Source organism: Ictalurus furcatus, chromosome 8, assembly GCF_023375685.1.
Source record: "Ictalurus furcatus strain D&B chromosome 8, Billie_1.0, whole genome shotgun sequence".
NCBI classification, from domain to species: Eukaryota; Metazoa; Chordata; class Actinopteri; order Siluriformes; family Ictaluridae; genus Ictalurus; species Ictalurus furcatus.
Genome location: NC_071262.1, coordinates 85,001 through 106,592, shown reverse-complemented (window position 1 = coordinate 106,592; position 21,592 = coordinate 85,001). Strand labels below are relative to the sequence as shown.

General features: G+C 43.8%; 1 protein-coding gene across 4 annotated transcripts in view; it reads left to right on the top strand.

The window, feature by feature from the left end:
- The window catches only part of LOC128611102 (receptor-type tyrosine-protein phosphatase beta-like), a 53,130-nt gene that overhangs the window by 15,146 nt on the left and 16,392 nt on the right, over positions 1–21,592 (top strand). For all 4 annotated transcript variants that reach the window (XM_053630370.1, XM_053630371.1, XM_053630372.1 and 1 more), the window contains 14 exons: positions 214–471; positions 1,478–1,744; positions 3,716–3,982; positions 7,388–7,654; positions 8,364–8,630; positions 11,257–11,523; positions 12,233–12,499; positions 14,473–14,739; positions 15,449–15,715; positions 15,831–16,100; positions 16,360–16,623; positions 17,561–17,827; positions 18,007–18,270; positions 18,410–18,673. In XM_053630370.1, coding sequence (XP_053486345.1) covers positions 214–471; positions 1,478–1,744; positions 3,716–3,982; positions 7,388–7,654; positions 8,364–8,630; positions 11,257–11,523; positions 12,233–12,499; positions 14,473–14,739; positions 15,449–15,715; positions 15,831–16,100; positions 16,360–16,623; positions 17,561–17,827; positions 18,007–18,270; positions 18,410–18,673 — 3,723 coding nt within the window. The remainder of the gene's footprint in view (positions 1–213; positions 472–1,477; positions 1,745–3,715; positions 3,983–7,387; positions 7,655–8,363; positions 8,631–11,256; positions 11,524–12,232; positions 12,500–14,472; positions 14,740–15,448; positions 15,716–15,830; positions 16,101–16,359; positions 16,624–17,560; positions 17,828–18,006; positions 18,271–18,409; positions 18,674–21,592) is intronic.

The window sequence follows — 21,592 nt, the reverse complement described above, 5'->3', positions numbered from 1 at the left end:
TTTCTCTCGCTCTCTCTTTCTCTCCTTCTCTCTTTCTCTCTGCTTCTCTCTTTCTCTCCACTTCTCTCTCTCTCCGGTACCTTTTGGTACCTTTATTTCTGAGAGAGTACAATGGCTTGCTGATGTTTTTGAAGACAGGCTGTGTGAAATTATGGTCATAAATTGTGCAATAAAATTTAAATATTTATTTGAGCATTAACATTTATTTTGTAGCTCCATCAGCAGTAAGCAGTCTGAACGTCTCCGCCGTCTCCACCAGCATCAGGGTTTCCTGGCAGCCAGGGCCTGGACACACAGAGGAATTCTGGGTAATGCTGAGTCATGAAGATGCACTGATCCAGAACCAGACGTTTAAAAACACTGTAACGTCATGCACTCTGAACGGCCTTAGTCCAGGAGCGCTGTATACGGTCACTGTGGTCACGGAAGCATTCAGGAAACAACAAAATGCAACAAAAGACATTCGGACAGGTGATGATGCTCTGCCTCCTATTTGATTTGTAAACTTGGGTAAAGCCTGCAAACTCCCCTCTCACCAATCACAATGCTGCTGTCACTGGCCCCTTCCACGCAGATTATATTAAAACTTGTTCTCACATTTGAGTGGTATCTTCGAGTCTGACCTAGCAAGAATGCTAACCTAGCGAATACAAGGCAATCATGTGTAATCATTAAATCATTAGGCCACACCCATTAGGACAGGCCAAAAAACCCTTGTCAAATTATTAACTGGAAAATACAATAAAGCAAAAGAAAACCACAGTCTTATAAAACATCAGAACTGTGGAGGCTGGTAAAAGCCTGAACAGTAAGAGACACAGCAAGCCTACATTTCTGATATAATACAAATGACTTGTGTAATGTCCCTACTGAAAACATGAAAGGTTTCTGACCGTCACAAACAGAGTAATGAACTAAACAATTCTCCATTTACCGTGACGGAAAGTAAGAGCACCACATCAGTGCAGCCTTTAAGCTGAAAGCTAAAAACACCTGCACAACTGTCAGAAGACTTCTATATTGGCAGTGTGAAGCTCCTGTGTAAACTTGGGCAGGTCTGAAATGATCATTTAAACATTTATTTTTCTGGTATTTTCCATCTCACCTGCACCCTGTCTGCAATTCCTCACAGTTTGAATAGCTTTAGTTTCCAGGATATTTTCAGCTCTGACTCTTTTCCTTTACAGGCAACCACATCCCTTCCTCTTTTACACACACACACACACACACACACACACACACACACAGTAAGTCTGTAAGAGTCCTTTGTATGTTGATAATTCCACACAAGTGCAAATTCTGAACAGGTAAAGTATGAATTTTACACTTAAAATTCTTTTGTAATTCCCACCATGGAAAATTGCCATGGGGCAGGATCTGTGGTCTAACTATTCAATATAGTAAAATAAATAATAAATAAATAAATAAATAAATAAATAATAACACAAATAATATAAATATTTTTATGTTTCTGCAGTTCCTGCTCCAGTAACCGAGCTAAAACTGGAGAACGGTGGCAGTGAGGACTCATTAAACACCTCCTGGACTCCTGCAGAAGGAGAAGTGGATGAATACCTGATCTCCTTAACTTCCTCTTCCTCCTCCACTGAACAGGAAGCTGTGCTCTCCCCCAACACATCCCATTGGCTCTTCAGCAGACTGACACCTGGACGGGTCTATCAGGTGTCAGTGAGGACTAAGAGTGGGGAACTCAGCACTGAGGCTAAAGCTACAGGTAGAACAGGTGAGTGCAAGCCACACCCACTGCTGTCATCTTAGCCAATGAGGGGAGAGAGCAGGAACTTACTACACTGTGCTTCAGTATTCTGATTGGTTGCTCTGTCTCTGTCTCTCATCAGTTACTATGCAGCTGGTGATTTTAGAATAATTTTAAAATTAAACTAAAACATTCTGATGCATTTTTACACATTTACATAATTTTAGACAACTCGTTGAATTTTGTCAATACTGAAAAACCAGTAAAAAAGAAAAAACATTGTTGTCAATTCTTACTGTTTCCTACCATTACATTAACGTTGGTGGCAGGAACTGCTGTCTGATTGGTTACAGAGGCATTAGGGGTGGGGGGGGTGGTCTGATTGGTGTGAGTGGCAGCAGGATCTTTGGTCTGATTGGTTAGAGTGTTGCTTGGGGTGGGATCTGTGGTCTGACTATTCATCATACTCTCTGTAAAGTATACAGGTTTTGTAGATAAAAAATACATATTTTAAAATCTGTATGTAGGTAGATAGATAGATCACTTTATTCATCCCAGAGGGAATTTCACCTATTACAGCAGCACAGAGAGTTAGAGGTCTACTAAGAGTGATTTAACATTGTAAATGAAACAAAATAAGAATATATATATATATCTATCTATCATGTTGGTGATGTCTTCCCCAGCCGGTTCACATAACACTTCCCAGTCTGCAGTCTCAAAGCAGAACTTCAGACCCTCCCCTGCCTCTTGTGACCATCTTCTTATGGTCTTCTTTGTCACAGACTGGCTTAAGACAACAGATCTGTATGTGAGTGTCAGTAGAAACAGGTTGTGGTTAGACCCCCCCAGTGGGGGCAGAGCAGAGGAAGTGTATGCATTCTTCACACTTGCATACAGGAGATTCAGTGTTCTGTTCTCTCTGGTCACACAGTTGACAAACTGGTGAAACTTTGGTAATGTAGTGGAGAGTGACACGTGGTTAAAATCCCCAGAAATGACAACGAAAGAGTTCGGATGCTGAGTTTGGAGTCTCGCAATAGCCGCAACAGTCACTCGTTGTTTATGCATCAGCTGCTGCCGGGATATACACAATAACCACGACGGCGACCGTGAATTCCCTCGGCAGATAACACGGACATAAACCAACAGCCAGCAATTCAACGTTTAGGCAACAGTGACGCTCCGTCACAGTAACGTGTCCCGGATTACAGCATCTGTTATTTACAAACAGTGCGACCCCTCCACCTTTCCTCTTACCACTCAGTTCATTGTCTCTGTCCACCCTCACTGTCTGAAATCTGGGGAAAGAAGCATTTGAGTCCAGAATATCCTCGTACAGTCATGTCTCAGTGAAACGAATCATACTGCACTCCTGATACATCCCGACCAGTGCGTTTAGCTTGTCCATTTTATTGCCAAGAGGCCAAACATTTCCCATGCTGATGGAGGGAATGAAGGGCTTGTGCCGTCTCCTCTTTGCATTGTTTTGGATCCAGCTCTGCATCCTCTGTGGTGTCTCACCAGTTCTTTAGGAATGTTTAACCTCATTCCGGAGCACGGCGCAGATCTTCGGGGCACCAGCAGCTGATTGCCTGTGTACCTGAAGCGACCTGCTTTCTCTCCACGGTTCTCCATTCTGAGTGTACAGTGCATGATAAAGAAAAAAACTATTTGCTAAAACAGACTAAAACTTAGAAGTATAAGAGAAGAAAAATAAGAGCTGGAAAAACGAAACATGCCAGATGCATAAAGAGTAAAACCTAATATAGGTCAAATAAGTAAGATATAACATCTCTCGAGACAGGAACTGCTGTAATCGGCTGCCACTAGCATGGCGCCATCTTTGAAAAATAAAAAACTTAAAATGATTTATATTAATAAAAGTTCTTATCAGTGCATTATCTGTTTGTGAATGCTGTTCCATCGCTGTGTGTTGTTTAATAACTGTTGTGTGATTTATTCGTTAATAATATAAATATTTTTATGTTTCTGCAGTTCCTGCTCCAGTAACCGAGCTAAAACTGGAGAACGGTGGCAGTGAGGACTCATTAAACACCTCCTGGACTCCTGCAGAAGGAGAAGTGGATGAATACCTGATCTCCTTAACTTCCTCTTCCTCCTCCACTGAACAGGAAGCTGTGCTCTCCCCCAACACATCCCATTGGCTCTTCAGCAGACTGACACCTGGACGGGTCTATCAGGTGTCAGTGAGGACTAAGAGTGGCGAACTCAGCACTGAGGCTAAAGCTGCAGGTAGAACAGGTGAGTGCAAGCCACACCCACTGCTGTCATCTTAGCCAATGAGGAGAGAGAACAGGAACTTACTACACTGTGCTTCAGTATTCTGATTGGTTGCTCTGTCTCTGTCTCTCATCAGTTACTATGCAGCTGGTGATTTTAGAATAATTTTAAAATTAAACTAAAACATTCTGATGCATTTTTACACATTTACATAATTTTAGACAACTCGTTGAATTTTGTCAATACTGAAAAACCAGTAAAAAAGAAAAAACATTGTTGTCAATTCTTACTGTTTCCTACCATTACATTAACGTTGGTGGCAGGAACTGCTGTCTGATTGGTTACAGAGGCATTAGGGGTGGGGGGGGTGGTCTGATTGGTGTGAGTGGCAGCAGGATCTTTGGTCTGATTGGTTAGAGTGTTGCTTGGGGTGGGATCTGTGGTCTGACTATTCATCATACTCTCTGTAAAGTATACAGGTTTTGTAGATAAAAAATACATATTTTAAAATCTGTATGTAGATAGATAGATAGATCACTTTATTCATCCCAGAGGGAATTTCACCTATTACAGCAGCACAGAGAGTTAGAGGTCTACTAAGAGGGATTTAACATTGTAAATGAAACAAAATAAGAATATATATATATATCTATCTATCATGTTGGTGATGTCTTCCCCAGCCGGTTCACATAACACTTCCCAGTCTGCAGTCTCAAAGCAGAACTTCAGACCCTCCCCTGCCTCTTGTGACCATCTTCTTATGGTCTTCTTTGTCACAGACTGGCTTAAGACAACAGATCTGTATGTGAGTGTCAGTAGAAACAGGTTGTGGTTAGACCCCCCCAGTGGGGGCAGAGCAGAGGAAGTGTATGCATTCTTCACACTTGCATACAGGAGATTCAGTGTTCTGTTCTCTCTGGTCACACAGTTGACAAACTGGTGAAACTTTGGTAATGTAGTGGAGAGTGACACGTGGTTAAAATCCCCAGAAATGACAACGAAAGAGTTCGGATGCTGAGTTTGGAGTCTCGCAATAGCCGCAACAGTCACTCGTTGTTTATGCATCAGCTGCTGCCGGGATATACACAATAACCACGACGGCGACCGTGAATTCCCTCGGCAGATAACACGGACATAAACCAACAGCCAGCAATTCAACGTTTAGGCAACAGTGACGCTCCGTCACAGTAACGTGTCCCGGATTACAGCATCTGTTATTTACAAACAGTGCGACCCCTCCACCTTTCCTCTTACCACTCAGTTCATTGTCTCTGTCCACCCTCACTGTCTGAAATCTGGGGAAAGAAGCATTTGAGTCCAGAATATCCTCGTACAGTCATGTCTCAGTGAAACGAATCATACTGCACTCCTGATACATCCCGACCAGTGCGTTTAGCTTGTCCATTTTATTGCCAAGAGGCCAAACATTTCCCATGCTGATGGAGGGAATGAAGGGCTTGTGCCGTCTCCTCTTTGCATTGTTTTGGATCCAGCTCTGCATCCTCTGTGGTGTCTCACCAGTTCTTTAGGAATGTTTAACCTCATTCCGGAGCACGGCGCAGATCTTCGGGGCACCAGCAGCTGATTGCCTGTGTACCTGAAGCGACCTGCTTTCTCTCCACGGTTCTCCATTCTGAGTGTACAGTGCATGATAAAGAAAAAAACTATTTGCTAAAACAGACTAAAACTTAGAAGTATAAGAGAAGAAAAATAAGAGCTGGAAAAACGAAACATGCCAGATGCATAAAGAGTAAAACCTAATATACAGTGAGGGAAAAAAGTATTTGATCCCCTGCTGATTTTGTACATTTGCCCACTGACAAAGAAATGATCAGTCTATAATTTTAATGGTAGACTTATTTGAACAGTCAGAGACAGAATAACAACAAAGAAATCCAGAAAAACGCATGTCAAAAATGTTATAAATTGATTTGCATTTTAATGAGGGAAATATGTATTTGACCCCTCTGCAAAACATGACTTAGTACTTGGTGGCAAAACCCTTGTTGGCAATCACAGAGGTCAGACGTTTCTTGTAGCTGGCCACCAGGTTTGCACACATCTCAGGAGGGATTTTGTCCCACTCCTCTTTGCAGATCTTCTCCAAGTCATTAAGGTTTCGAGGCTGATGTTTGGCAACTCGAACCTTCAGCTCCCTCCACAGATTTTCTATGGGATTAAGGTCTGGAGACTGGCTAGGCCACTCCAGGACCTTAATGTGCTTCTTCTTGAGCCACTCCTTTGTTGCCTTGGCCGTGTGTTTTGGGCCATTGTCATGCTGGAATACCCATCCACAACCCATTTTCAATGCCCTGGCTGAGGGAAGGAGGTTCTCACCCAAGATTTGACGGTACATGGCCCCGTCCATCGTCCCTTTGATGCAGTGAAGTTGTCCAGTCCCCTTAGCAGAAAAACACCCCCAAAGCATAATGTTTCCACCTCCACGTATGACGGTGGGGATGGTGTTCTTGGGGTCATAGGCAGCATTCCTCCTCTTCCAAACATGGCGAGTTGAATTGATGCCAAAGAGCTCCATTTTGGTCTCATCTGACCACAACACTTTCACCCAGTTGTCCTCTGAATCATTCAGATGTTCATTGGCAAACTTCAGACGGGCATGTATATGTGCTTTCTTGAGCAGGGGGACCTTGCGGGCGCTGCAGGATTTCAGTCCTTCACGGCGTAGTGTGTTACCAATTGTTTTCGTGGTGACTATGGCCCCAGCTGCCTTGAGATCATTGACAAGATCCTCCCCTGTAGTTCTGGGCTGATTCCTCACTGTTCTCATGATCATTGCAGCTCCACGAGGTGAGATGTTGCATGGAGCCCCAGGCCGAGGGAGATTGACAGTTCTTTTGTGTTTCTTCCATTTGCGAATAATCGCACCAACTGTTGTCACCTTCTCACCAAGCTGCTTGGCAATGGTCTTGTAGCCCATTCCAGACTTGTGTAGGTCTACAATCTTGTCCCTGACATCCTTGGAGACCTCTTTGGTCTTGACCATGGTGGAGAGTTTGGAATCTGATTGATTGACTGCTTCTGTGGACAGGTGTCTTTTATACAGGTAACAAGCTGAGATTAGGAGCACTCCCTTTAAGAGTGTGCTCCTAATCTCAGCTCGTTACCTGTATAAAAGACACCTGGGAGCCAGAAATCTTTCTGATTGAGAGGGGGTCAAATACTTTTTTCCCTCACTGTAGGTCAAATAAGTAAGATATAACATCTCTCGAGACAGGAACTGCTGTAATCGGCTGCCACTAGCATGGCGCCATCTTTGAAAAATAAAAAACTTAAAATGATTTATATTAATAAAAGTTCTTATCAGTGCATTATATGTTTGTGAATGCTGTTCCATCGCTGTGTGTTGTTTAATAACTGTTGTGTGATTTATTCGTTAATAATATAAATATTTTTATGTTTCTGCAGTTCCTGCTCCAGTAACCGAGCTAAAACTGGAGAACGGTGGCAGTGAGGACTCATTAAACACCTCCTGGACTCCTGCAGAAGGAGAAGTGGATGAATACCTGATCTCCTTAACTTCCTCTTCCTCCTCCACTGAACAGGAAGCTGTGCTCTCCCCCAACACATCCCATTGGCTCTTCAGCAGACTGACACCTGGACGGGTCTATCAGGTGTCAGTGAGGACTAAGAGTGGCGAACTCAGCACTGAGGCTAAAGCTGCAGGTAGAACAGGTGAGTGCAAGCCACACCCACTGCTGTCATCTTAGCCAATGAGGAGAGAGAGCAGGAACTTACTACACTGTGCTTCAGTATTCTGATTGGTTGCTCTGTCTCTGTCTCTCATCAGTTCCTGCGAGGCTGGTTTTGTTTATGTCAGTGCCTCTTCATGATTTAAGAATAATTTTATGATGAAACTAAAACATTGAATTTTGTCAATACTGAAAAAGCAGAAAAGAAAAAAAGATAAACAGTCTTGTCAATTCTTACTGTTGTCGTTCTATTAAAGTAACACTGGTGGCAGGAACTGCTGTCTGATTGGTTACAGAGTGATTAAGGGTGGGAATTGTGGTTTGATTGGTTACACTGTGATTGGGGGTGGGAACTGTTGCCTAATTGGTTGCAGTGTATTATTGCTGCAGGAGTGTGGTACTGATTGTTTATGGAGACAATGGGAGTGGGATCTGTGGTCTGATTGGTTAGCGTGTTATTCGGGGCGGGATCTATGGTCTGAATATTCGCTCATACTGTCTGTAATATATTCAGGTTGTGTAGATAAAACATGCATATTTTTAAATCTGTATTTAATAAAAATGATTTATATTAATAAAAGTTCTTATCAGTGCATTATCTGTTTGTGAATGCTGTTCCATCGCTGTGTGTTGTTTAATAACTGTTGTGTGATTTATTCGTTAATAATATAAATATTTTTATGTTTCTGCAGTTCCTGCTCCAGTAACCGAGCTAAAACTGGAGAACGGTGGCAGTGAGGACTCATTAAACACCTCCTGGACTCCTGCAGAAGGAGAAGTGGATGAATACCTGATCTCCTTAACTTCCTCTTCCTCCTCCACTGAACAGGAAGCTGTGCTCTCCCCCAACACATCCCATTGGCTCTTCAGCAGACTGACACCTGGACGGGTCTATCAGGTGTCAGTGAGGACTAAGAGTGGCGAACTCAGCACTGAGGCTAAAGCTGCAGGTAGAACAGGTGAGTGCAAGCCACACCCACTGCTGTCATCTTAGCCAATGAGGAGAGAGAGCAGGAACTTACTACACTGTGCTTCAGTATTCTGATTGGTTGCTCTGTCTCTGTCTCTCATCAGTTACTATGCAGCTGGTGATTTTAGAATAATTTTAAAATTAAACTAAAACATTCTGATGCATTTTTACACATTTACATAATTTTAGACAACTCGTTGAATTTTGTCAATACTGAAAAACCAGTAAAAAAGAAAAAACATTGTTGTCAATTCTTACTGTTTCCTACCATTACATTAACGTTGGTGGCAGGAACTGCTGTCTGATTGGTTACAGAGGCATTAGGGGTGGGGGGGGGGGTGGTCTGATTGGTGTGAGTGGCAGCAGGATCTTTGGTCTGATTGGTTAGAGTGTTGCTTGGGGTGGGATCTGTGGTCTGACTATTCATCATACTCTCTGTAAAGTATACAGGTTTTGTAGATAAAAAATACATATTTTAAAATCTGTATGTAGATAGATAGATAGATCACTTTATTCATCCCAGAGGGAATTTCACCTATTACAGCAGCACAGAGAGTTAGAGGTCTACTAAGAGTGATTTAACATTGTAAATGAAACAAAATAAGAATATATATATATATATATCTATCATGTTGGTGATGTCTTCCCCAGCCGGTTCACATAACACTTCCCAGTCTGCAGTCTCAAAGCAGAACTTCAGACCCTCCCCTGCCTCTTGTGACCATCTTCTTATGGTCTTCTTTGTCACAGACTGGCTTAAGACAACAGATCTGTATGTGAGTGTCAGTAGAAACAGGTTGTGGTTAGACCCCCCCAGTGGGGGCAGAGCAGAGGAAGTGTATGCATTCTTCACACTTGCATACAGGAGATTCAGTGTTCTGTTCTCTCTGGTCACACAGTTGACAAACTGGTGAAACTTTGGTAATGTAGTGGAGAGTGACACGTGGTTATGTACAGTGAGGGAAAAAAGTATTTGATCCCCTGCTGATTTTGTACATTTGCCCACTGACAAAGAAATGATCAGTCTATAATTTTAATGGTAGACTTATTTGAACAGTCAGAGACAGAATAACAACAAAGAAATCCAGAAAAACGCATGTCAAAAATGTTATAAATTGATTTGCATTTTAATGAGGGAAATATGTATTTGACCCCTCTGCAAAACATGACTTAGTACTTGGTGGCAAAACCCTTGTTGGCAATCACAGAGGTCAGACGTTTCTTGTAGTTGGCCACCAGGTTTGCACACATCTCAGGAGGGATTTTGTCCCACTCCACTTTGCAGATCTTCTCCAAGTCATTAAGGTTTCGAGGCTGATGTTTGGCAACTCGAACCTTCAGCTCCCTCCACAGATTTTCTATGGGATTAAGGTCTGGAGACTGGCTAGGCCACTCCAGGACCTTAATGTGCTTCTTCTTGAGCCACTCCTTTGTTGCCTTGGCCGTGTGTTTTGGGCCATTGTCATGCTGGAATACCCATCCACGACCCATTTTCAATGCCCTGGCTGAGGGAAGGAGGTTCTCACCCAAGATTTGACGGTACATGGCCCCGTCCATCGTCCCTTTGATGCAGTGAAGTTGTCCAGTCCCCTTAGCAGAAAAACACCCCCAAAGCATAATGTTTCCACCTCCACGTATGACGGTGGGGATGGTGTTCTTGGGGTCATAGGCAGCATTCCTCCTCTTCCAAACATGGCGAGTTGAATTGATGCCAAAGAGCTCCATTTTGGTCTCATCTGACCACAACACTTTCACCCAGTTGTCCTCTGAATCATTCAGATGTTCATTGGCAAACTTCAGACGGGCATGTATATGTGCTTTCTTGAGCAGGGGGACCTTGCGCGCGCTGCAGGATTTCAGTCCTTCACGGCGTAGTGTGTTACCAATTGTTTTCGTGGTGACTATGGCCCCAGCTGCCTTGAGATCATTGACAAGATCCTCCCCTGTAGTTCTGGGCTGATTCCTCACTGTTCTCATGATCATTGCAGCTCCACGAGGTGAGATGTTGCATGGAGCCCCAGGCCGAGGGAGATTGACAGTTCTTTTGTGTTTCTTCCATTTGCGAATAATCGCACCAACTGTTGTCACCTTCTCACCAAGCTGCTTGGCAATGGTCTTGTAGCCCATTCCAGACTTGTGTAGGTCTACAATCTTGTCCCTGACATCCTTGGAGACCTCTTTGGTCTTGACCATGGTGGAGAGTTTGGAATCTGATTGATTGACTGCTTCTGTGGACAGGTGTCTTTTATACAGGTAACAAGCTGAGATTAGGAGCACTCCCTTTAAGAGTGTGCTCCTAATCTCAGCTCGTTACCTGTATAAAAGACACCTGGGAGCCAGAAATCTTTCTGATTGAGAGGGGGTCAAATACTTTTTTCCCTCACTGTAGGTCAAATAAGTAAGATATAACATCTCTCGAGACAGGAACTGCTGTAATCGGCTGCCACTAGCATGGCGCCATCTTTGAAAAATAAAAAACTTAAAATGATTTATATTAATAAAAGTTCTTATCAGTGCATTATCTGTTTGTGAATGCTGTTCCATCGCTGTGTGTTGTTTAATAACTGTTGTGTGATTTATTCGTTAATAATATAAATATTTTTATGTTTCTGCAGTTCCTGCTCCAGTAACCGAGCTAAAACTGGAGAACGGTGGCAGTGAGGACTCATTAAACACCTCCTGGACTCCTGCAGAAGGAGAAGTGGATGAATACCTGATCTCCTTAACTTCCTCTTCCTCCTCCACTGAACAGGAAGCTGTGCTCTCCCCCAACACATCCCATTGGCTCTTCAGCAGACTGACACCTGGACGGGTCTATCAGGTGTCAGTGAGGACTAAGAGTGGGGAACTCAGCACTGAGGCTAAAGCTGCAGGTAGAACAGGTGAGTGCAAGCCACACCCACTGCTGTCATCTTAGCCAATGAGGAGAGAGAGCAGGAACTTACTACACTGTGCTTCAGTATTCTGATTGGTTGCTCTGTCTCTGTCTCTCATCAGTTCCTGCGAGGCTGGTTTTGTTTATGTCAGTGCCTCTTCATGATTTAAGAATAATTTTATGATGAAACTAAAACATTGAATTTTGTCAATACTGAAAAAGCAGAAAAGAAAAAAAGATAAACAGTCTTGTCAATTCTTACTGTTGTCGTTCTATTAAAGTAACACTGGTGGCAGGAACTGCTGTCTGATTGGTTACAGAGTGATTAAGGGTGGGAATTGTGGTTTGATTGGTTACACTGTGATTGGGGGTGGGAACTGTTGCCTAATTGGTTGCAGTGTATTATTGCTGCAGGAGTGTGGTACTGATTGTTTATGGAGACAATGGGAGTGGGATCTGTGGTCTGATTGGTTAGCGTGTTATTCGGGGCGGGATCTATGGTCTGAATATTCGCTCATACTGTCTGTAATATATTCAGGTTGTGTAGATGAAACATGCATATTTTTAAATCTGTATTTAATAAAAATGATTTATATTAATAAAAGTTCTTATCAGTGCATTATCTGTTTGTGAATGCTGTTCCATCGCTGTGTGTTGTTTAATAACTGTTGTGTGATTTATTCGTTAATAATATAAATATTTTTATGTTTCTGCAGTTCCTGCTCCAGTAACCGAGCTAAAACTGGAGAACGGTGGCAGTGAGGACTCATTAAACACCTCCTGGACTCCTGCAGAAGGAGAAGTGGATGAATACCTGATCTCCTTAACTTCCTCTTCCTCCTCCACTGAACAGGAAGCTGTGCTCTCCCCCAACACATCCCATTGGCTCTTCAGCAGACTGACACCTGGACGGGTCTATCAGGTGTCAGTGAGGACTAAGAGTGGCGAACTCAGCACTGAGGCTAAAGCTGCAGGTAGAACAGGTGAGTGCAAGCCACACCCACTGCTGTCATCTTAGCCAATGAGGAGAGAGAGCAGGAACTTACTACACTGTGCTTCAGTATTCTGATTGGTTGCTCTGTCTCTGTCTCTCATCAGTTACTATGCAGCTGGTGATTTTAGAATAATTTTAAAATTAAACTAAAACATTCTGATGCATTTTTACACATTTACATAATTTTAGACAACTCGTTGAATTTTGTCAATACTGAAAAACCAGTAAAAAAGAAAAAACATTGTTGTCAATTCTTACTGTTTCCTACCATTACATTAACGTTGGTGGCAGGAACTGCTGTCTGATTGGTTACAGAGGCATTAGGGGTGGGGGGGGGGTGGTCTGATTGGTGTGAGTGGCAGCAGGATCTTTGGTCTGATTGGTTAGAGTGTTGCTTGGGGTGGGATCTGTGGTCTGACTATTCATCATACTCTCTGTAAAGTATACAGGTTTTGTAGATAAAAAATACATATTTTAAAATCTGTATGTAGATAGATAGATAGATCACTTTATTCATCCCAGAGGGAATTTCACCTATTACAGCAGCACAGAGAGTTAGAGGTCTACTAAGAGTGATTTAACATTGTAAATGAAACAAAATAAGAATATATATATATATCTATCTATCATGTTGGTGATGTCTTCCCCAGCCGGTTCACATAACACTTCCCAGTCTGCAGTCTCAAAGCAGAACTTCAGACCCTCCCCTGCCTCTTGTGACCATCTTCTTATGGTCTTCTTTGTCACAGACTGGCTTAAGACAACAGATCTGTATGTGAGTGTCAGTAGAAACAGGTTGTGGTTAGACCCCCCCAGTGGGGGCAGAGCAGAGGAAGTGTATGCATTCTTCACACTTGCATACAGGAGATTCAGTGTTCTGTTCTCTCTGGTCACACAGTTGACAAACTGGTGAAACTTTGGTAATGTAGTGGAGAGTGACACGTGGTTAAAATCCCCAGAAATGACAACGGAAGAGTTCGGATGCTGAGTTTGGAGTCTCGCAATAGCCGCAACAGTCACTCGTTGTTTATGCATCAGCTGCTGCCGGGATATACACAATAACCACGACGGCGACCGTGAATTCCCTCGGCAGATAACACGGACATAAACCAACAGCCAGCAATTCAACGTTTAGGCAACAGTGACGCTCCGTCACAGTAACGTGTCCCGGATTACAGCATCTGTTATTTACAAACAGTGCGACCCCTCCACCTTTCCTCTTACCACTCAGTTCATTGTCTCTGTCCACCCTCACTGTCTGAAATCTGGGGAAAGAAGCATTTGAGTCCAGAATATCCTCGTACAGTCATGTCTCAGTGAAACGAATCATACTGCACTCCTGATACATCCCGACCAGTGCGTTTAGCTTGTCCATTTTATTGCCAAGAGGCCAAACATTTCCCATGCTGATGGAGGGAATGAAGGGCTTGTGCCGTCTCCTCTTTGCATTGTTTTGGATCCAGCTCTGCATCCTCTGTGGTGTCTCACCAGTTCTTTAGGAATGTTTAACCTCATTCCGGAGCACGGCGCAGATCTTCGGGGCACCAGCAGCTGATTGCCTGTGTACCTGAAGCGACCTGCTTTCTCTCCACGGTTCTCCATTCTGAGTGTACAGTGCATGATAAAGAAAAAAACTATTTGCTAAAACAGACTAAAACTTAGAAGTATAAGAGAAGAAAAATAAGAGCTGGAAAAACGAAACATGCCAGATGCATAAAGAGTAAAACCTAATATAGGTCAAATAAGTAAGATATAACATCTCTCGAGACAGGAACTGCTGTAATCGGCTGCCACTAGCATGGCGCCATCTTTGAAAAATAAAAAACTTAAAATGATTTATATTAATAAAAGTTCTTATCAGTGCATTATCTGTTTGTGAATGCTGTTCCATCGCTGTGTGTTGTTTAATAACTGTTGTGTGATTTATTCGTTAATAATATAAATATTTTTATGTTTCTGCAGTTCCTGCTCCAGTAACCGAGCTAAAACTGGAGAACGGTGGCAGTGAGGACTCATTAAACACCTCCTGGACTCCTGCAGAAGGAGAAGTGGATGAATACCTGATCTCCTTAACTTCCTCTTCCTCCTCCACTGAACAGGAAGCTGTGCTCTCCCCCAACACATCCCATTGGCTCTTCAGCAGACTGACACCTGGACGGGTCTATCAGGTGTCATTGAGGACTAAGAGTGGCGAACTCAGCACTGAGGCTAAAGCTGCAGGTAGAACAGGTGAGTGCAAGCCACACCCACTGCTGTCATCTTAGCCAATGAGGAGAGAGAGCAGGAACTTACTACACTGTGCTTCAGTATTCTGATTGGTTGCTCTGTCTCTGTCTCTCATCAGTTCCTGCGAGGCTGGTTTTGTTTATGTCAGTGCCTCTTCATGATTTAAGAATAATTTTATGATGAAACTAAAACATTGAATTTTGTCAATACTGAAAAAGCAGAAAAGAAAAAAAGATAAACAGTCTTGTCAATTCTTACTGTTGTCGTTCTATTAAAGTAACACTGGTGGCAGGAACTGCTGTCTGATTGGTTACAGAGTGATTAAGGGTGGGAATTGTGGTTTGATTGGTTACACTGTGATTGGGGGTGGGAACTGTTGCCTAATTGGTTGCAGTGTATTATTGCTGCAGGAGTGTGGTACTGATTGTTTATGGAGACAATGGGAGTGGGATCTGTGGTCTGATTGGTTAGCGTGTTATTCGGGGCGGGATCTATGGTCTGAATATTCGCTCATACTGTCTGTAATATATTCAGGTTGTGTAGATGAAACATGCATATTTTTAAATCTGTATTTAATAAAAATGATTTATATTAATAAAAGTTCTCATCAGTGCATTATCTGTTTGTGAATGCTGTTCCATCGCTGTGTGTTGTTTAATAACTGTTGTGTGATTTATTCGTTAATAATATAAATATTTTTATGTTTCTGCAGTTCCTGCTCCAGTAACCGAGCTAAAACTGGAGAACGGTGGCAGTGAGGACTCATTAAACACCTCCTGGACTCCTGCAGAAGGAGAAGTGGATGAATACCTGATCTCCTTAACTTCCTCTTCCTCCTCCACTGAACAGGAAGCTGTGCTCTCCCCCAACACATCCCATTGGCTCTTCAGCAGACTGACACCTGGACGGGTCTATCAGGTGTCAGTGAGGACTAAGAGTGGCGAACTCAGCACTGAGGCTAAAGCTGCAGGTAGAACAGGTGAGTGCAAGCCACACCCACTGCTGTCATCTTAGCCAATGAGGAGAGAGAACAGGAACTTACTACACTGTGCTTCAGTATTCTGATTGGTTGCTCTGTCTCTGTCTCTCATCAGTTCCTGCGAGGCCAATGTGGTGTAAGTTAATGCCTCTCGGTGACCCTGTGTCTCTTAGGCTGTCCTGGTCACCCACTGTAGGACAGTGGGAATATTACAAAGTGCAGCTGCTCAATGATTCATTTGTGATAATGAATCAAATGGTAGACAGAGAAGCAAAGGACTTTTTGTTCACCAGTAGATCCTTTCTCCCCGGGAGATTGTACAGTGCCAAGATCACTGTGTTTAGCGGTTCTTTAACCAACACACAGTCCTGCCAAGCAAGACTGGGTATGTATAAACACTTGATTATACCAAATATTCAGCCAAGACATGTTTGGTGGTTAATGGGTGCCTCATTGTTTTTGCTCTGAAATTACAAAGCTAATATCGCTAACATTTAAGCTTATAGAATAGATACCAGTTTAACATTGCAGACATTATTTGCGCATCTAAATAATCACACAGTCTCCTCAAAAGGAACACGATTTGTATGTAAACCCCTCTCTTTTTCTGTCTCTCTATTTTTCTCTCCCTGTCTCTCTCTCAGCCCCTGGGCGTGTTCAGAAGCTTCTTGTCCATCATAATGATGAGTCGTCAGTGTATGTTCAGTGGCACCCCCCTCTGGGAGAGTGGGAGGAATATTCTGTCTATCTGACAGATGTAGGAGGAGAGGTGAAGAAAAGACAGACACTAAGCAGAGAGATAAATGAGTGCAGCTTTCATGACCTCACACCTGGAAAAGAGTATAATATCACCGTGGTAACACACAGTGGAGACCTGAACAGCTCTACCACCATCAACACCCACACCAGTGAGACACTCCATCCTCAAACATATATACATAGAGCTGGGACCTGAGAACTGAAGCGAGGGGAATGAATCTAGGACCTGGGGACTGAGACTAGAACCTTCTGAGACTAGAACTTGAGGACTGAGACTAGAACCTGAGGACTGAGACTAGAACCTGAGGACTGAGACTAGACCCTTCTGAGACTAGACCCTTCTGAGACTAGAACCTGAGGACTGAGACTATAACCTTCTGAGACTAGAACCTGAGGAATGAGACTAGAACCTTCTGAGACTATAACCTGAGGACTGAGACTATAACCTTCTGAGACTAGAACCTGAGGACTGAGACTATAACCTTCTGAGACTAGAACCTGAGGACTGAGACTGGAACCTTCTGAGACTATAACCTGAGGACTGAGACTAGAACCTTCTGAGACTAGAACCTGAGGACTGAGACTGGAACCTTCTGAGACTATAACCTGAGGACTGAGACTAGAACCTTCTGAGACTAGAACCTGAGGACTGAGACTGGAACCTTCTGAGACTATAACCTGAGGACTGAGACTAGAACCTTCTGAGACTGGAACCTGAGGACCTAGACTAGAACCTTCTGAGGCTATAATCTGAGGACTGAGCCTGGAACCTTCTGAGACTATAACCTGAGGACTGAGACTATAACCTTCTGAGACTATAACCTGAGGACTGAGACTATAACCTTCTGAGACTAGAACCTGAGGACTGAGACTAGAACCTTCTGAGACTATAACCTGAGGACTGAGACTAGAACCTTCTGAGACTAGAACCTGAGGACTGAGACTGGAACCTTCTGAGCCTAGAAACTAGGAAATAAAACATTTTCACCTTTGATCCATAGCCATACAACAGCTGTAGCTACACATAATGCATTAGTTATTTGTGTGTGTGTGTGTGTGTGTGTGTGTGCGCGCGCATATTTTCAGTTCCAGCCAGTGTCACACAGCTGAATGTCAATAATGAGGGTACGACTGATTCTCTGCGTGTGAGCTGGACTAAAGCGGAAGGAGATGTTGACCTGTACCGCATGCTGCTTATTCAGAACATCATTGTGATCAGAAATGAGAGTGTGACATCACAGCAGTCATCATATAGCTTCCATATGTTGAAGAGCGGTACCCCCTACAGGGTGGTGGTGATCAGCATGAAGAACGGTGTGTCCTCCAAACAGAGAGTGTCTGAGGGGTGCACAGGTATCAACATACAAAGAGAACAAAACACACCATACTGCTCTCAGCCAATCAAAATGCACCATACTGCTCTCAGCCAGTCAGAAGAATCAGGCCAATCTGAACTCACTGATTAGCTTATGAGTGTAAACATGCTAACAGTATAGTATCCCCACCCTAAACTTGTTGTATGTGATTGGCAGTGCCTGCAGCGGTGGGTGGAGTCTCAGTCAGTAATAACGGTCGGACAGATTTCCTCAGCGTGTGGTGGAGACCGGCGCAGGGGCAAGTGGACAAGTACACGGTCACACTCAGTCACCATGGCAACATCATACACACACACACTGTGCTGAAGTCCACCTCCGAGTGTGTGTTCAACTCACTGGTGTCCGGTCGCCTATACAACATCAGCGTCAACACACACAGTGGGGTGTACACCAACCGCACAGTGGTGCAGGAGAGAACACGTACGGACACACACACACACACACACACACACACACACAAAACATGGACAAATAACAAACAACATGGACATATACAAGATGAAACAATAAACACAATGAACATTTGTCTATTAATTTTGTTTGTGTGTGTGTGTGTCAGAGCCATCTCCTGTGCTGACGCCGTGTGTTACACACATGGCACGTGATGACTCTTTGAGGGTGTACTGGCGACATCCTGCTGGAGATTTCGACTTTTACCAGATAGTTGTTCAACACAACAGTGTGATCCAACACAACACCACAGTCACACAGTCCCAGGATGAGTGTGTGTTCACTAACCTCGTCCCAGGACGATTGTACATAGTCATCATCAGCACTTGGAGCGGCACGTACGAGGCCACTGTGTCCACCCACGGGAGAACACGTGAGTAAACACACACGCACACACACACACACACACACGTGGTATTTATATCTACATGTGTTAAACAGCATAAAACATAGCACATTTTCTATCAGACCACCCACTTTTTAGGTGAGCAAAAGTATAGGAACAAAAGTCTTAAAGTAAATAAATAATGTTTTTTCCAGGTTTTTACTGAAAAGCACTTTCAGTTGTTGTTTGTTTCAGGGTGGGGGTGGGGGGGTGTTCTCCCTTCAGTCTCCTTACTTGTGGATGAATGGTGGATTTAGTTTGAGCTGTGTGTGTAATGGATGTGGTGGATAGTGTGTGTGTGTGTGTGTGTGTGTGTGGTGTGGATGTACACCGCTGTGAAAAAACTGATTTCTTCTGTTTTTGTGCATCTCATACTGAATCATTTCAGAAATTAAAACAAAATCTACGATAAAACAAAGGCAACCTGAGTAAACACACACAGTACAGTTTTTAAATGATAATGTTATTTATTGAAGTAAAAAAGTTGTCAATACCCACTGGGCCTGTGTGAAAATGTATTTGCCCCCATAGTTACTAATTCCCCAAATCTATGAAACTGCATTGATAATGGGGTTCAGCTGGATGAGAGACAACCAGGTCTGATTACTGCAAACCCTGTTCCATCACAACACTTACATAGAACTTTTTCAACAGCATGAAGTTGGTTAAAAGATCTTACCCTGTAACACACTACGCCAAAGCTGAAAGAGATTCCAGAAATGACGAGGAAGAAGGTGATTGAAATACATCAGTCTGGGAAGGGTTACAAAGATATTTCAAGGGCTCTGACACTCCAAAGAACCACAGCGAGAGCCGTTATCTCCAAATGGAAAAACTCTGCACAGTAGTGAACCTTCCCAGAAGTGGCTGACCTTCCAAAATTCCTCCAAGAGCACAGCAACGACTCATCCAGGAAGTCCCAAAAGAGCCAAGGACAACATCAAAAGGACCTACATGCCTCTCTAGTATCGATAAACGTAAACCATCTGGCATAAACCAAACACAGAATCCATAAAAAGATCATCATACCTACGGTCAAGCATGGTGGAGGAAGTGTGATGGTGTGGGGATGCTCTGCTGCTTCAGGGTCTGGACACCTTGCAGTAATTGAGGGAAACATGAATTCTGTTCTCTACCAGAGAATCCTAAATGAGAATGTCCGGTCTTCAGTCTGTAAGCTGAAACTCGAGCGTGACTGGATTCTGCAGCAAGACAACGATCCAAAGCACAGGAGTAAATCCTAGTCCTAGAAGTAAGTAAAAGAGTGATCTCCAGTTATCGGAAGAGTTTGTTTGCAGTTATTGCTGCTAAAGTGGCACAACCAGATTTTAAGTTTAAGGGGCAGTTACTTTTTCACATGGGTGATAGATGTTAGATAAATTTTTTGCATTCAATAAAATAAAATAAAAAATAAAAAAAAAAACTGTATTGCCGGTTTACTCAGTGTCATGCTACGAAGCTGAAGACGGATGCAGGTGCAGAATTTCAAACGTTTTATTTAAATAAACCAACAAAACACAAAAGATACTATGACTAATGCAAAACACTGTGGCAAGGACTAAACATGAGCTAACAGAAGCAAAACATGGTAACATAGACAACGGTAATGTAAGACAACGTGAGACCAGGAAACAGTGCAAACAGTGGCTATTTATAAGAGTGCTCGTTATCCAGAAAGTGATTCAGGTGCAGGTAGTTATGTGACTGCTGAGTACGGTGCAGTGGCTGCTGGGAACTGAAGTCCAGAGTTCATTTCCTGATACGTGACAGCCAGCAGGAGGAATAACGCTCAAAGCGGAGCCTGAGGGGGAAGCGACATCCCCCATGATGCTAGAAGGGAGAGTGCTGCTATCCGCATGGTCCGCGGGGGGGAGCGAAGTTCTCCGCGAGGTCAGAGAGGGGAGCGAGGTTCTCCGCGAGGCCAGAGGGAAGCTCCACGATTTCCGCGAGGCCAGAGAGGAGAGCGAGGTTCTCCGCGACACCAGAAGGAAGCTCCATGATTTCTGCGAGGCCAGAGAGGGGAGCGAGGTTCTCCGCGAGGCCAAAGGGAGGAACGATGCTCTCTGCGAAGCACGAGGGGGAAACGATGCCCTCCGTGGAGCAGGAAGGGGGAGTGACATACGGCGCGAAGCAAAGAAGAGGAGTGACGTCTTCAGTGGAACATGGAGGAAGAGCGACATCCTGAGCCGAGCAGGAAGGCAGAGCGACGTCCTCAGCCGGGCAGACAAGTGGACTGGCTTCCTCAGCGGATCGGTAAAGCCGAGCGATGCCCAAGGCAGACCAGAAAAGCATGGCGAGGTCCTCAGTGGAGCAGGAAAGCACAGTGGCATTCATAGCGGAGCAGGCGAACAGAGCAGAGCACTTGGGCATGTCGGGATGTGGAGCAACGTCCTCTGCGAAACAGGAGAACAAAGCGGAGCAATTGGGCATGTCAGGACACAGAGCAACGTCTTCAGCAAAACAGGGCGACTGAGCGGCGTCCTCAGACGAGCAGGGAAGCTGACTGATGTTCTCCGTTGACTCGGTTTGCTAGACGAGATCCACAATAGGTGAGGGAGGGTGGTAGATGGTTCCAGCCCGGTTAAAAGGCTCCCACTTGTACAGGGACTCCTGGACCCTGAAAAATTCCGCTGCATCCACGTGTCGGTCTCACGTTCTGTCACGCTACGAAGTTGAGAGGGATGCAAGTGCGGATCTTTATACATTTAATAACAAACAAACAAAATACAAAAGACTCTACAACTAGGATACAAAACACTGTGGCAAAGACAAAACACGGCAGCAGAGACAAAGGTGTAGTTAGACAACGTGAGACCAGGAAACAGTGCAAACAGTGGCTATATATAAAAGAGTGCTCGTTAAGCAGAAAGTGATTCAGGTGCAGGTGGTCATGTGACTGTTGAGTAC